The sequence below is a fragment of the Gorilla gorilla genome, chromosome 1 (assembly GCF_029281585.2).
Source record: "Gorilla gorilla gorilla isolate KB3781 chromosome 1, NHGRI_mGorGor1-v2.1_pri, whole genome shotgun sequence".
NCBI classification, from domain to species: domain Eukaryota; kingdom Metazoa; phylum Chordata; class Mammalia; order Primates; family Hominidae; genus Gorilla; species Gorilla gorilla.
The window spans coordinates 185,952,735-185,968,674 of NC_073224.2; the positions used below are offsets into that span (position 1 = coordinate 185,952,735).

General features: G+C 52.7%; 1 protein-coding gene across 5 annotated transcripts; it reads left to right on the forward strand.

The window, feature by feature from the left end:
• Positions 1–3,862: 3,862 nt before the first annotated feature.
• LDLRAD1 (low density lipoprotein receptor class A domain containing 1) lies at positions 3,863–14,769 on the forward strand. Of its 5 annotated transcripts, XM_063706109.1 has the most exons (6): positions 3,863–3,957; positions 4,639–4,690; positions 7,698–7,826; positions 9,774–9,911; positions 11,660–11,788; positions 12,940–14,769. In XM_063706109.1, exons 1-6 carry the CDS (start codon positions 3,937–3,939, stop codon positions 13,086–13,088), a joined length of 618 nt encoding a protein of 205 aa, XP_063562179.1. In that variant the 5' UTR covers positions 3,863–3,936; the 3' UTR covers positions 13,089–14,769. The 5 variants fall into 5 exon arrangements, with proteins under 5 accessions (XP_063562179.1, XP_063562181.1, XP_063562184.1 ...); XM_063706111.1 differs by lacking the exon at positions 7,698–7,826; XM_063706114.1 differs by lacking the exons at positions 7,698–7,826; positions 9,774–9,911.
• Positions 14,770–15,940: the final 1,171 nt, after the last annotated feature.

Below are 15,940 nucleotides of genomic sequence, written 5' to 3' on the forward strand. Positions count from 1 at the left end.
ACCCTGTCTCTACTAAAAATACAAAAAATGAGCCAGGCGTGGTGGCAGGCACCTGTAGTCCCAGCTACTTGGGAAGCTGAGGCAGGAGAATGGCGTGAACCCAGGAGGCGGAGATGGCAGTGAGCGGAGATCGCGCCACTGCACTCCAGCTTGGGCAACAGAGTAAGACTCTGTCTCAAAAAAAAAAAAAATTGAGGCTGCACATGCCAATGTCCCTGAGGCCATCTGCTGCTGTGGAAGGAGTGCTCGCTGTACTGGGACACTGACCACGGTATGGCCTTGCACAAGTCCCCTCTTCTTTCCGGACTTTAGATCCCCCTTCTGTAAAGTGAGGCCGTTGTTCTCTCTGAGTCTGAGGTCCCTTTGACTCTGCTGATCGAAGTTCTGAGTTTCTCTGAGGGACTCTGGCAGCCCTGTTTTCCACTCTTTCCAATTTCCTCCTCTAACCCTCATATGGGCACCGCCTTAAGCTACTGCTAGAACTCTCCATCCACCACTCACCATTCTCCCTGCTTTATTTATTTATTTATTTATTTATTTTGAGACAGAGTCTCACTCTGTCACCCAGGCTGGAGTGCAGTGGCACGATCTCGGCTCACTGCAACCTCTGCCTTCCGTTCGTTCAAGCGATTCTCCTGTTTCAGCCTCCCAAGTAGCTGGGATTACAGGCATGGGCCACTGTGCCCGGCTAATTTTTATATTTTTAGTAGAGACAGGGTTTCACCATGTTGGCCAGGCTGGTCTCGAACTCCTGATATCAACTGATCCACCCGCTTTGGCCTCCCAAAGTCCTGGGATTACAGGTGCAAGCCACAGCGCCCAGCATCTCCCTGCTTTAGAATGAGACACATCTGAGGTTAAGCAAAAGAGGACTGCAAATCTAATGGCGGTGAGCCACTGATGGTATTTCACAGTTGTCAGGCTGGAGGAAGTCAAAAAGTCTGATGGTACTAAGTGTTGACAGAGATGTGATCAACAGAAATTCTCATCCACAAGGGAGGGAGTGTGAATCAACTCTGCTTGGAGTCAAAACCGACCTGGGTTAAAATCTCTGCTCTGCTGTTTACCCACTGTGTGGCTTTGGCAAGTTACTTAACCTCTCTGAACCCAGTTTCTGCATCTGTCTAGTGGGTGTAATAATATTACCTATTTTTCAGAGTTGTTGTGAGGATCAAGGGAGAGGGCGTGTGTAAGGCGGCTGGTGTAGTGCCTGGAGCATAGTAGCTGCTCAATAAATAATATCTGCCTCCCTTCCATCCATGCCCTCCCCTTGAGAGTGAGACTGTGAATTGCAGGGGATATGATTCCAGGAAGTTCAAGGATTGAGGCACCAGGGCCTGTCCTTCATGTCACCAGGCCCCCTGCTGCCCTTCCCTCAAGGGTTCTTGGTGACAGCCTGAGCCCTGGAGAGATGCAGTGCTTTCAGCACAGTTGTATGTGGCTGTACCTGGACTCAGCAGATGAAAGGGCATTCCAAAGCCCCGGGGAGTCTTTTTATAAAGGAACACTTAAGAATCACAGAGTCAAGGAAGGCCAGAGGCTGAAGGGCATTAATATGTCCAGGAATGGCAAATGGTCATTGTCAGGCCTCTGAGCCCAAGCTAAGCCATCATATCCCCTGTGACCTGCACGTATACATCCAGATGGCCGGTTCCTGCCTTAACTGATGACACTGTCTTGTGAAATTCCTTCTCCTGGCTCATCCTGGCTCAAAAGCTCCCCTACTGAGCACCTTGTGACCCCCACTCTGCCCGCCAGAGAACAACCCCCCTTTGACTGTAATTTTCCTTTATCTACCCAAATCCTATAAAACGGCCCCACCCTTATCTCCCTTCGCTGACTCTTTTCGGACTCAGCCCACCTGCACCCAGGTGAAATAAACAGCTTTATTGCTCACATAAATCCTGTTTGGTGGTCTTTTCACACGGATGCGAGTGAAAGTCATCATGTCTGATACCCCTCTCCACTCTTACACCCATGGCAGGCATCACTAGTCAATCACAGTTCTGACCTCAGAATCCTTCTGAGGCCCATGTTCCAGAGAGCCTTTTGCAATCAATTGCAGCTGACATGCCAGATAAAATCTAGTTGGTGTCTTTAGTAGGGACCATGGGTGCCCTGCCCATGCTATCAGCCCTTTCCATTTCAGGATATATTAGCTTAGCGTGCAGCTGCTAAGCTGCCATCACTGACATCTCCTTGCCTAAGGCAGCCCAGTGGTACAAGGAATTAACACCCTCTGGCTAGTCTCTTTTTTTTTTTGAGACGAAGTTTCGCTCTTGTTGCCCAGGCTGGAGTGCAATGGCGCAATCTTGGCTCACTGCAACTTCTGCCTCCCAGGTTCAAGCGATTCTCCTGCCTCAGCCTCCTGAGTAGCTGGGATGACAGGCGCCTGCCACCATGCCCGGCTAATTTTTTGTATTTTTAGTAAAGACGGGGTTTCACTATGTTGGCCAGGCTGGTCCTGAACTCCTGATCTCAGGTGATCCACCTGCCTCGGCCTCCCAAAGTGCTGGGATTACAGGCATGAGCCACCATGCCTGGCCTCCTCTGGCCATTCTCAACCAAGACTGGCAGGAGCTGGCAGATTAATACCCCAGTTCCCCTCACCTTGAGTGGGATAACTCTGAGGGGAATCTTCTCCCCTAGCTTCCCCGAGTGCCCCAGCAGGGCTAAATTCCACTTGCCCACAGCGGAAACCTGCTTCATAACACGAGTGTTATCGGATCCTTCTCTTCCATGTCTCATTTCCCTCACCCCCCCGACCAGCATTTCCTGGGATCACTCCCAATTAACTCTACTTGCCCTCAAATCTTGTCTTAGAGTCTGATTCTAGGGAAACTTAAACTAAAACACCACCTTCATCTAGCTTATATCTTTATTTTCTGGATGAAGGAACTGAGGCGCAGGGAAGGGGAGTGAGTCACCCGTCAGAGCCAGTGGTAGGGCCCTAATGAGAGTCCTGTTCTCCTGGCCTAGGGCTCAGCTCTTCACAGTGTTACTTGCTGCCTCCCAAGGGCTGCCCCTGTGTCTGTGCCTCCCACTTGCACCCACGTGGATTCATCATTTTATTTCCCAATGCAAAAGAGACGGCTGATTGCAGGTTGGAAAATCTATGGGCATCAGAGGCAGGTGCAAGAACTCCTGAGCTCATTTCTGGAGGTAGACACCTCTCCTCCCTTGGTCCGGGTCCTTGGACCTGTCCCTCAAGATTCCAGGGCCTTGGTTTACTCGGCAGTGGGACAGGCTGCTAGGGAAACCCACTCATTGGGGACATAGAAGGGGTTGTTCACGCAAGCAACAAGGCCCCCGCTTCTTCCCTACCTCAGGCACCACTTCAGGGGCAGTAAAAATTCACATTGCTACATTTCTAAATGAAACAATTTAAAATTATATTTGCTTTATAATTTTAGTGGAAAATGCATATTCTTTCAATCTAGGTCACCTATGTAGTTGAACAGAAGAACATCAATGAGAAAATGACCCCTACTTTCTAGCCACCGAAACGTCAATTCTGGGAGTTTCTGCCTGCATCTTCATACCCCTGGAACCTGAGCTCCTCCAGTTCCATCTCTGATGTGGAAAATGAACTTCCTGAAAAGTTTCTGGGTTTCACTCCTCCCATGTACTGTGAGACTTGGGGCAGTTTCTACCTCTCTGAACCTCTGGCTCTTCATCTGTGGAATAGGGATGAGGATTCCAGCCTCACAATGTTGCTGTCAGATGGCAGATGAGGGAATAGCCTGGCCGGAGAGGGGCCCTCCTGCCTTTGCCTCTGCTTGGAAGGCAGCTGACAGGGGCCTGCCCACAGGGAGGGTGTGGCCCGGGCAAGGCCTCCTGCTTGTCCCTCCTCCAGGTTGGCCTTGGTGACAATGCAGGGAACCCGTGCTGAGCTCTCTGCACACAGCCCCAGTCGGGGAGCAGGAAACCGAAGACATGAACAAGGTCTTCCCCCAGGTGAGAGCTGTCCCCAGGTGAGAGCTGTCCCCAGGTGAGAGTTGTCTCCAAGTAAGAGCTGTCTCCAAGTGAGAGCTGTCCCCAGGTGAGAGCTGTCCCCAGGTAAGAGTTGTCTCCAAGTAAGAGCTGTCCCCAGGTAAGAGCTGCCCTAACCAGGCTCCTGAGCTTGGGAGAGCAAACCTTGGGATGAGGAGTGGGCAGTAGAGAGTGGGCATACGTGGGAGACACGGAGGAAAATCAGCCCCCGTCCTGACCCGGGGCTCACTCCCAGGGTGTAGGGGACCCTACCAGTGACCCAGCAATACAGTCCGGGTGGCAAGTGCTGGTATGGAAACAGAGGAGCCAGGTGGAGAGGAGGGAAGAGCGGCCAGTTTTACTGGGGAGGAGGGTATCAGGGAAAGCCTCACCCAGGAGTCGCTGCCCAAGCCGGTTTGAAGGATGAATATTTATCAGGTGGACAGCAGAGAAAAAGGCTTTCCAGGCAGAGGGCACAGTGCAGGCAAAGGTGTGGACATATGAAGTGGGCATGATGCATCTGGGGCGTGAGATGCTGGGGTGTGACGGACCCGTGGTTCTACCTAAGACTCTCTCAGTGACCCCTCTGAAAACCCTGTTGTCTGCCTCCCTGAGGCTGGAGCTCACCTCACCTAAGCCCACCCCTCACTCTGTTCTCTTGGGCAGGGAGAGAATGGCTACGCTGCTGCTGAACCCAAAGCCCACCCTGGAGGGGAAGGTAAAGAACTGGAGGGCCTGGGGCCAGTGCCCTGTGGGGCTCCCTTGAAGCTGGCAGTTGGCGATAGAGGCATGAGGAGAGTTCAAGGCTCCCACTGTCCCTGAGACCTCTGCCTCCATGTTAACGTTGTCTGCTCCCAGCTTCCTGGCCAGCCATGCTGACAGTCACTTGCTTAATAGGGTTATTCATTCTCTCCATGCACATGCATTCATTAAGCACCTACTGTGTGCTGCCTACCTCACAGGCACCAAACTGCATACAGTGCCCACCTGTAACACAGAGAAAAGAGCACCAGCATCAAATTCTTGACTCAGTGGGTGACCTGGGCAATTCTCTTTAACTCTGATGGATAAAGTGACACATTTATTTAGCCCTACTATGTGCCACTGGCCCATGGTGTGACCAGGACAGTCCTCTTTACCCTTCTGAAAATAGAAGAAGGAAGAAACACACATGTACTGAGCTTTGCATATGCCCTGGCTTGGCCCACATTTGATCAATGAGGAAACACACTCAGAGAGGTAGATTAAAATACCAGCTATAAAGAATCCAGCCCCAGTTAGGTGCCTGGCACTGCATGATCTCTTTAATCCTCAGGACAGCTCTGAGACAGGGGCCCTGTTATGGGGCAATAACAGATGAGACAGCTAAAACTAAGAGAGGTTGGGTAACCAGGCCAAGGTCACACAGCAGGGAGGTTGGAGGGCCAGGGTTCAAATGTGAACTGAGGTCTCTCTGGTTACAAAGCCTCAGGGCTTTTGTTGCTCCGAGCTGGTGTTGGTTTATTTCTAAGTCCTGACTCATGATGGGCGTGGTTGTGGAAAGAATCACCTCCTTTTCCTCATCGGTCCAGGGAGAGGACTGGCACCTAAGGGCTTTCTGGCTTTGAAGTGCAACAGCTTCACCTGGGCAGGAGCCTTGGTTCTTCGGGTTCTCCCATGGCCCCACCTTGCGCATGGTCTGTGCTGCACAAATATTTGAGGAGCTGCTTGGCTGATCAGGACACCTCTCCCTGCCCAGAGTCACGCTGCCTCCCTGGTTACCTGAGTTTACCCTGTTTGCTGATGGCCAAGGAGCCACCAACTAGGGCTGTAGGGATGACAGGTTTTAGATTTATGCTGCCTCTCCTGTTATTGTCTCCCCTCCCAATACACAACCATCTTGGAGTCCCACCACCCCAGGCCATTTGTGCTCCCCCACCTGCAACCACCGGGCCTTCACTCCTGCCACGCCCTCTGCCTGGAATGCCCTCTCTTTGCACCCTCCCCTTACCTGCCTGTGGAAATCCCATTCTGCTTCTGAAGACACTGCATCAGAAATGTGAATGGATTGGAAATAACCTGGACTGACCCATACTGGGGGCCTTCTCTTGCCTCCTGGACCCCCAGGTCGGCATATTCACAGAGTGTTCACAAAGCCCCAGGCCGGTGTGGTGGTTCACGCCTGTAATCCCAGCACTTCGGGAGGCCGAGGCGGGCGGATCACCTGAGGTCAGGAGTTCAAGACCAGCCTGGCCAACATGGTGAAACCCTGTCTCTACTAAAAATACAAAAATTAGCCAGGCATGGTGGTGGGCGCCTGTCATCCCAGCTACTCGGGAGGCTGAGGCAGGAGAATCGCTTGAACCCAGGAGGCAGAGGTTGTAGTGAGTCGAGATCATGCAACTGCACTTCAGCCTGGGCAATAGAGCAAGACTCCGCCTCAAAAAAAAAAAAAACACAAAAAACAAAAGCCCCCACCGCGTGCCTGGCTCTGGGCTGGGCCCTGGGGTCACAGGGATGAATCACACCTGCTCCTGCCCCTTTCTCTGAGGTACCTGTGGCCTGGGCACGTCAGTAGCTCCCACACCCCTTCAGACATGTCCATGCCTTGCCTTCTAAGTGCAATAACAAGCTGCAGAGGGCAAGGACCAGGGCAAGCTGCACAGCAGGGCACCCAGGAGGTCCTCAGTAAAGCCTTCTTTTATTATTTTGTAAGCAGGGGAGAATTAAAGGAGAATTAAAGTACAGTTCTACAAGAGCAGGGACGTCCCCTATCACTGCTATCTCCACAGCGCTTAGAATAAGGCTCGGCACACGGTAAGTCCTCAATAAGCAATAACAGGCCAGACACAGTGGTGCACGCCTGTTGTCCCAGCACTTTGGGAGGCTGAGGCAGGAGGACTGCTTGAGCCTAGGACTTATAGGGTGCAGTGAACTACGATCGCACCATTGCACTGCAGCCTGGGCAACAGAGCCAGACCTTATCTCTAAAATAGAAAAAATAATAATTAAAAAAAGCAATAATAATAGCTCATACTCAACACTTACTCTGTGCACATTAACTCACAAATTCTAATCCTCTCAACAAAGTCTAAGGTAGCTATTATGGTACCCATTTTCCACAAGAGGAAACTGAGGCACAGGGAAGTGAAGTGGCTTACTCAGTGTGGCCCAGGTAGGATGTGGTAGAGCTGGGATTCCAACCTGCATCCCAGCAGACTCCAGAATGGACAGTCAATTGGGATCGTGGAAAGGGCACGGGTTTTGGCATCAAACAGGTGTGGATTCACACGCCAGCTCCACCCAGGGTGACATGAATCTTTTCTTCTTGAGCCCTAGTTTCCTCATTGATAAAATAAAAGGTTGTTTTGAAAAATAAAGCACGGTTATGAAGGGCCTAATGGAGCTTCTGCCCCAAGGCAGGGGCTGGACATGCAGGCGTCCATCTCTCCCTGCGTCCTGAGGAAGTCTCCTGATGGCGGGTGGGAGGGGAGGGCTGTCTGCCTCTGCCATTCAGCCAGCTGTGGGCCCCTGGCCAGGGTGGCACCTAGTGGGGTGGGCCCACAGGCAGAACAAAGAGCATCAGGGAGGGCTTGGGAGCTGCTCCTCCAGGGAAGCCTTCCCTGCTCTGCTCACCCTGGTGGGGGAGAGGCTGCCTGCAGCGGGCAGGGTGGAGAGGGAGCTCCCTGTTCCTAGCACTGGCCCCCTATCACCACCACCCTCGGGCTTGTTTCCCCCCCACACAGCAGGCGGTGGCCACCTCTGCTGCTCACGTCGCGGGGCCTGCCTCTCTGCCTCTCTGCTGCTCCTCCTGGCAACTGTGGCGGCCCTCATCGCCTTGGTCACCATTCTTGGACTCCCATCACGCACCCCAGGTCAGGGCGGCCAAGAAAGGGTGGGTCAGACCCGGCGGGGAGGGCATGGGAGGGCACAGAGAGACGAGGGAGCCCCGACCTGCCTGGCTTCTCCACCAGGTGACTTTGGACTAATTCCTTAAGGTGCATGCACAGACACACACAGACACCTGCACACACACTGACTATACCTGTCTCTGAGCCTCCATTTGCACATCTGTGACATGATTATTGAGAGGACCCAGCTCTGATGTCACCTCCTCCAGGATGCCTTCCTAGACCCCCAGGATGGGTTCTCAGCCCCCCAGTCCCTACACTTCCTCTTCCCCTGCCCTGGCCACCCCGGGGTGGTGCTATCCATCTGTGTGTCCATCTCCACCACAGGGGACCGGGTGACATCCCATACATGCCTGCAGCCCCAGCTTCAGGGGTGAACAACCCCAACACAGTGCCTGCCCTCATGGAGCTAATAACTGTTCCGAGAGCAGTCTAGACGTGAATACACATTACAGCGGGGTCCCTGGGAGCCCTGAGAGTCTAGCCCCATTGAGGAGTCAGGGTAGGCACAATGGGTATTAGTAGTGGGGGGATGCCAGGAAAAGCATCCCAGGCACAGGGAACAGCATGTGTGGAGCCCTGAGGGGTGGGAGGAAGCAGGAAGAGAAGAAGAGACTGCAAGAGGCCAGTGCACAGGAAGGGCTGGAGTGACAAGTGGGGCCCAGTGCCAAGGGCCTCACAGGCTGCACCGAGAATGGAGGTCATAGTCCAGGAGCCACAGAAAGGGGATTAAGTTGGGAGCAAGTTGGGGGCAGGCGGATGTTTCTGAAGGATGGCTCAGCAGCCAGGCAGGGTGGGTATAGAGGGCTGAGGTGGGGGCGGGGGCTGAGATTCGCAGCGCTCCCCCTGCCCGTGCAGGAACACAGACCCTGAGGTGGATGAATACATGAGCAGCTGCAGTCATGAGCCTGTGTCCACATCTGTGTGTTTAGCGTGTCTATGAGGGTACGCAGCTGTGTATGCATGTTCATGTCTGTGTGTCACTGTGTGTGTGCACATCTGTTGTCCGTGTATCTGTGAGTGTGCACATAGGTGCAGCAGTGTGTGTGTGTGAGCATGTGTTCGTGTGTGTGTGCATCTGTGTGTGTCTGTGTCAACATGAGTGTCTCTGAGAGTTGCTCCCCCCCGCCGCCTCCCCCACACACACTAGCTGAGGCAGCCCAGGGACTGAGAGGTGGTTCACGCATGCACAAACACAAATGCACAAACTGGCTCCCATCCCCAATTATGCACACGTATACACATGTGGGGCCAAGGGGTTCCTCCTACCTTGTCCGTAGGTTTCTGCCTTTTAATTCTTTGGGGCAGCCCTAGGAGTGGGTATTCCTTTTCTCCTCCCATATGGGGGGCTAATGATGATGTGTCGCAGGGGTGTTTGGGGAACTATAGAATAAAGATATGAAAGTGCTTTGCAGTTGTGCCCAGATAGAAGGAATTATGACATATGGCCCTCCAGCCAGCCCAAATATATTGCTTCTGACACTCTAACCTGGTACCAGGAGCTCCACCATTAAAACCACTTCACTGAATTGAACATTGTCCTCAGAAGCTTCCCATGACACTGTAAATAAGTTTTCAATACAAGAGAGAACCATTACTAGTTCTGCACATTTTCTGTTCTATGTTTCTTCACAGAGATGCTTTCATTTAATCCCCACAACAGTCCCACGGGGTGTGTGCTATGATTCCCATGTTGCAAACAACCTGAGACTCAGGGTGGTCAGGTCATCTGTCCAAGATCAGGCAGCCGGCAGCGGGTACAGCTGGGGCTTGAACCCCATTGATGGCGCTGGGTCCATCCTCCCCACTGCCCCAGCCCCTCAGGCCAGCTCTAGGCGGAGTTCAGGTGAGGAAGGTTTGTCCTTGTGAGCACCACCCTTGACCCTCCAGGGCCTTTCCCTGCCCATTCAGGAGCCCAAGCTTGTATAACACTGACAAACAGGACAGGCTTCTTGTGCCATGACCAGAGGAGCTGCATTCCAGCCAGTGGGGTCTGTGATGGCGTTCGCACCTGTACCCACGGCGAGGACGAGGATGAGAGCTTGTGCCGTGAGTACCCGCTCGGTGCTGCCCCTCCCAGGGGTTCCCCCACACTCCGATGCTCTTGGCAGACATACTGAAACTCAGCCATCCCTCAACACATCAGGCACCTTCACGTCCCCATGGCTTTGATGCTCCAGTGCCTTCATCCAGGAACACCTGCCCCGACCTGGTCCCAGTCAGGGACACACATACATGCCCCCACTAAGGAATGCCTTCACCCTGTGCATCTCCACTCCCAGAGAGCCCGTATTCATCCCTCAAGGCAGAGTTCAAGTGTTACCTCCTCCAGGAAGCCTTCCCTGACTCCCACACTAGGTTAAAGTGTCTCCTTTGGGCTTCCACAGTCCCTGTGATTCCCTGTGTCCCAGCCCTCGTCACACTGGTTGTCACTCTTGATTGGCACATCTGCCACCCCCATCAGACTGTGAACTCCTCTGAGGCAGGCCCAGTCCGCTTGATATCAGGGCCCCAGCGCCTAGCACAGAGGGGTATTCAGAACGGCTTGCTGAATGAATGAGCGAATGAATGAATGGGAAGACCTGGCCCCAGACCTTAGACACACCTGAAGGTTCTCAGGAGAGAGGAGCCTGACCCCACAGGAGAGAGAGAGCCTGGAGAGGTGCAGTGGGTGGGGTGGGGGAGCTCATGGAGGGAGAGTCATTGCATCACAGACCCTCAAGACAAGAAGCAATCTCAAAAGCATCTAGTCCTTGCCCCAGCTCATCCCCAATCCCCTCTCTAGCAAGCCCAACCGAGGCCACCCAGCTCTGCTTGCATCCCCTGGGATGCAAGGATTGGAAGGTTTTTCCATGGGAAGGTTTTCCTTGTCCCAGGCTTAGAGCTGCCTCCCAGAGTGGTTCCTCCTTGATTGGTTCCAACTCTGTCCTTCTGTCAACCCTGCCCCGATAGACCACACTTTAATTTCTGCCATGATGGTGGTGCTGCATGGATTTGAAGATTGCTCCCTTGCCCTCCATGAGGTTTCTCTTCTCTATGCCACATCCCCTTCTCCAGGTCACAGTCAGCCCCCTTGTGACCCAGTTCCTGGCCCTCCCCACTCCATCAATGCTCCACAGAATGAATATCAACTGCCCATGTCCCCGTCCCCGGACAGGCCTCAGAAACATCCTCAGCCCTTCTGGCTGGGTCTGGACAGTCTAACGAACAGAATCTTGCTCCCTCCCTGTCCAAGGTTTTCTACCTCTAGTGATGTGGCCTGAGTTTGTGTGAATTTTTGATAGCCCTATCACACTGCTGCCTAACAGAACACACTTTCAAGAAAGGTGCTCTGACTCTGCCTTACAAGGTGTGTGAACCCTAGATCTTCCCCTGAGATCCGGGGCCCAACTGTAAGACTCCACATTTATTCCTGTGATGTTCCAGTTGGAAGAGGCTTCCTGGAGGTGATGGAACTTGAACCTGAACTTGAAAGAATGGTTTTGGATAAGTGTCAAGGAGGCTCTTTGTGGAGGGGGGCATAGTGTCAGCAGTGGTGTGGGGCAGGAACACACCAGGGCTGGGGAGGAACTGAGGAAGGGAGGGGCAGATCTCTGGGCCTCTGTCCAGCGACGGAGCTCTCCTCTCCCTCTGACTCCACCACTTCCCCAGGAAACCTTCTGCTTGCACCCTTCTGGGCTGGATGGGCACTGATCCTGAGTTTGGCCACTGCCAGGGTGGTCAATCCTCCTCCCGATAACCCTCAGACATCTGTGGCCAGATGTGGACTTCTTCCTGCCTCCTCTGTACCTCTACAGGAGATGTGCCCCAGAGCCTCCCCCACTTCCTTGTGGCCCACTGTGGAGACCCGGCCTCCTGGATCTACTCAGACCAAAAATGTGATGGCACTAACAACTGCGGGGACTGTTCAGATGAACTGAGCCCAGGTAGGGGTCTGGGCACAGGCTGGGCTGGGGCTGGTGTCCAGGCAGCAGCCAGAGGGCAAAGGGTGAGCAGGGAATCTCTAGGGCTCCCCCTTGCATGCTTCCCTGAATCCTAGGAAGGAGCTTTCTACCCCTGCTTGAATACATCCTGAGGTGGGGTACTCCCTACCACTCCAAGTGACTTTTTCTGGAGGCTCATTCTTCTGCAGTGGGGAAGTCACCTTCAAAGGCACAGATGAGAAAACTGGGTCCCAGAAGGTGGTCATGCAAGGAGTACATACGTGGCCCAGCTGGGATTTGAACCTGGGGTTCCCTTATCTCTGCACCTCCCAGTGACCCTGTGAGGAAAGCAGGGCAGGAATCACTGGCCCCAATTTGTATGTAAGTAAATGGAGGCTTTGAGAGGAGAAACTTAGTACAATGTGTGACAAGAAGGGAGCTCAGGTGTGAACCCAGGCCTCCTGATCCAAGTCCCGAGTCCTGTAGCTGCCCTAGAGTTTCCTCTCAATCTCTTCCCCAGTGGTCAATCAACAAACATGTTCTGAGCATTGGTGGGGTGCTCAGAACACACCTGGTATCAGATTCAGGTGGGGGACATCAGGAATCAGGCATGTGTCCTACCCTCAGGACTCACATCATGCTGATGCCGAAAGGAGGTGCTGGGGACCTGGAGGAATCAAGCGAGATTTCTCAGAAGAGGTAGCATTCAAGAAGACCAAGAATAGACAGGTTTCAGTAGGTAGAGGCTGGGTGTGTGGGGAGGAATGCCGGAGGCCTGAGCAGAGGAGAGAAGGCTAGGAGCACCCTCAGGCAGTCATGGCAGGTGAGCATAGCTGGACTCAGGGTAAGGAAGGGCACCCATTCATATTGCAGTCTTTACCGTGTGCCTGGGACTTTGCCTGACATCCTTTGCTTGATAACAAGCTTGAGCACACTAGGAAACAGTTTCAGACAGGGTGAGGGAGGTCACATAGCCTGTGAGCTGTGGAGTCTAGATTCTCTCTGCCGCAGGAAAACTAGGAACACACTCAACTCACGTCAGATGGGTTGGGGCCATGGGGAGCTACGGCAGGTTTCGGAACTAGGGAGTGCCCTGGTGCACAGAGCGTTCCAGGACACAGCAACTGCTCTCCTGCTGGCTCTTGTCTCCGCAGTAACTGTGTGCCCACCCTGCGGCCCTGGGTGGTGGCGCTGTCCTTCAACCTTCTTCAAGTACTGCGACTGTATCCCGAGGCATCTCTGCCGCGACCATGTACAGCACTGCTCCGACTGGTCCGATGAGTATGCCTGTCCCGGACCCTGAGTGGGCCAGTCAGGCCAGCATGGAAGGCTGGCTGGAATGGCACTGATAACCCTTCACATGAAAATCAAATCCTAGCGCACAAGGGCAGGAAGCAGCCTTTGAAATGGGATCTACACATCATTTCTGAATAGGAATTTTCTCTCCTGCTTTCAAGTTGTTCAGCCTCTGCTTGAATGCTTCCAATGACCAGGAGCTCATTACCATGTTGGGTGGCTTCTAACAAAGATGAGGTGGTGAAACCCTATCTCTACCAAAAATACAAAAGTTAGCCAGGCATGGTGGCGCACACCTATAGTCCCAGCTACTAGGGAGGCTGAGGTGGGAGGATTGTGTGAACCCAGGAGGTCAAGGCTGCAGTGAGCTGTGACCACACCCCTGCACTCCAGCCTGAGCGACAGAGTGAGATCCTGTCTCAAAAAAATGAAACAAAACACAAACACAAACAAAGACGAAGGGAATCTGCTTCCATGATTTCACACCTGTCTCTGGGGCCACACAGAGGAAATCTGCTAACTGCTCCAAGGCATACTTGTGGATCCTAATCTCGTCATCCCTTAGAGTGATGATATGTCTGGGGCTTAAATGACAAGTCGAGTTTAGCTTTCATGGATGGCACATACGTGAAACATATGCCACTTCCTACCCCTTTGGTACCTAAGGCAGATATACTGGGCTTGGATGCAACCTTAGCATCTTCCCCAGTTCAGTTAACCCAGCAGGCTCTACTGATTTAACCACGTGACAGAGCACATGAAACAGGATATCTGGCATCCTACCAGTAGGAAGCCACCCCAGGAAGCTCTGAGCTATAGAATAGAAGATCTGGAGAAAGAGCAGCTTGAAGGGCTCCTCACCAGTCTTCTGTCTGTCCACTCTGCTCTCCACCCCAGCACTCCCCACCCTCCACTCTATGCCCAGCTGCCCGCCTAAACAGCCCAGTTTTCTGGAAGTAGGGACTATATTTTGATCCTGGAGCCTGAATGAGCTGCTTCTGTGCTTATCTTTCCAGCTTCACACCACCCAGGCAGGCAAGGATGAATATTTCCATTAGATGGATGAGAAAACTGAGGCCCAGAGTGGGCAATGACTTGTCCAGAATCATACAGCAAAGTCAGTGCTGGAACTGGAACCCAAACACAGTCTATGGCACCCCAGCCCAGAAGGCTTTCCAGCTACCAGTGTGATCATACCTTGGCCAGGGCAGTCTCTGCGGGGTATTTTAAAAGTGAGCTTGTCAGGTGCAGTGGCTCATGCCTATGATCCCAGCACTTTGGGACACTGAGGTGGAAGTGTCCCACTTGAGCCCAGGAGTTCGAGACCAGCCTGGGCAACATAGGGAGAACCTGTCTCTACAAAAAATAGGAAAAAAATAGCTGGGTGGGGTGGCGCATGCTTGTAGTCCCAGCTACTCAGAAAGCTAAGATGGGAGGATCGTTTGAGCCTGGGAGATTGAGGCTGCAATGAGGCATGATCATGCCACTGCACTCCAGCCTGGGCAAAAAACCCTGTCTCAAAAAATTTCTTTTTAATAAAAATAAAATAAAACATGAGATTGAGGGTCAGCAAGTGTGAGACCCATATTCTGAAAGAGAGACTTGGGATCTGCCTGATGGGAGGGCTCCTGTTGAGGGAGACAGACATATCCCCACTGAAAAATTAATAAACTTGGTTTTACATACCAGTTTTCTGAGTTTTGAAAACTGAAAATGGCAGCCATAAGAAGGAATGAGATCATGTCCTTTGCAGGGACATGGATGAAGCTGGAAGCCATCATTCTCAGCAAACTAACACAGGAACAGAAAACCAAACACCGCATGCTCTCACTCATAAGTGTGAGTTGAACAATGAGAACACATGGACACAGGGAGGGGAACAACACACACTGGGGCCTGTCAGCGGTAGGGGGAGGGAGAGCATCAGGACAAATAGGGGCTTAAATCCCAGATGACAAGTTGATGGGTGCAGCAAACCACCATGGCACATGTATACCTATGTAACAAACCTGCACATGTATCCCGGAACTTAAAAAAATTTAAAAAAGAAAACTGAAAATAGGCATCCGAGGGACTAGTGAGCTCTGGTTCATTTATTGCCTCATATGTTCGTTCGCTCATCAGTCTCTGAAAACCTGCTTTGGACCAATCTGTGAGCCAGGTACCGAGCCCCCCAGAGAAGAGACCTGGATCCTAGCACACGAGGAGCTTAGGATCATCTGGAGGAAGCACCTTACACCATGTAGGGAGGGCTGGGAACACAGGAAATGCTGGGCTCAGGGCTCCGAAGAGGGGCCTCCCAGAGCCAGGACAATCACCTTTCTGACCCGGAACAACTGAGGAGTTCCTGGAACAGGGTTCCTCAGGGATCTTGCCCAAGGGACTGAGTTTCTCTCCAACTGCAGTGCAAGCAGGAGCTGAGAGAGCCCTCGGGCATCGTTAGTTCTGACCCTGAACCAGAGGAGCCTTCCTTCCCAGAGGAGGAGGACTTTGGGCTGGCTCTGGAGGCTAGAAGAATTTCCAGAGGTAAGAGTGGACGAAAAGGACAATCCAGGCCTAGGGGGCATGTGAACAAAGTCATAGAAGTGTGATCGTACAGCTCAGCCAGGCAATGTCCAACAGGCCAGAGAGGCCACAGTAGAGGGTGGGTGAGGAGCTAGGAGAAGAGGTGAGAGGGGTGAGCAGGGGACAGATCGTGGAGCGCTTAGCATGGCAGTGGGCTATCATCAAGGGCAATTTAGCCTGGAAACTGGATCTACCACAATCTTTATTTATGTATATATATTTTTAGAGACAGAGTCTTATTCTGTCACCCAGACTGAGTGCACTGGCATGATCATAGCTCACTGCAACCTCAAA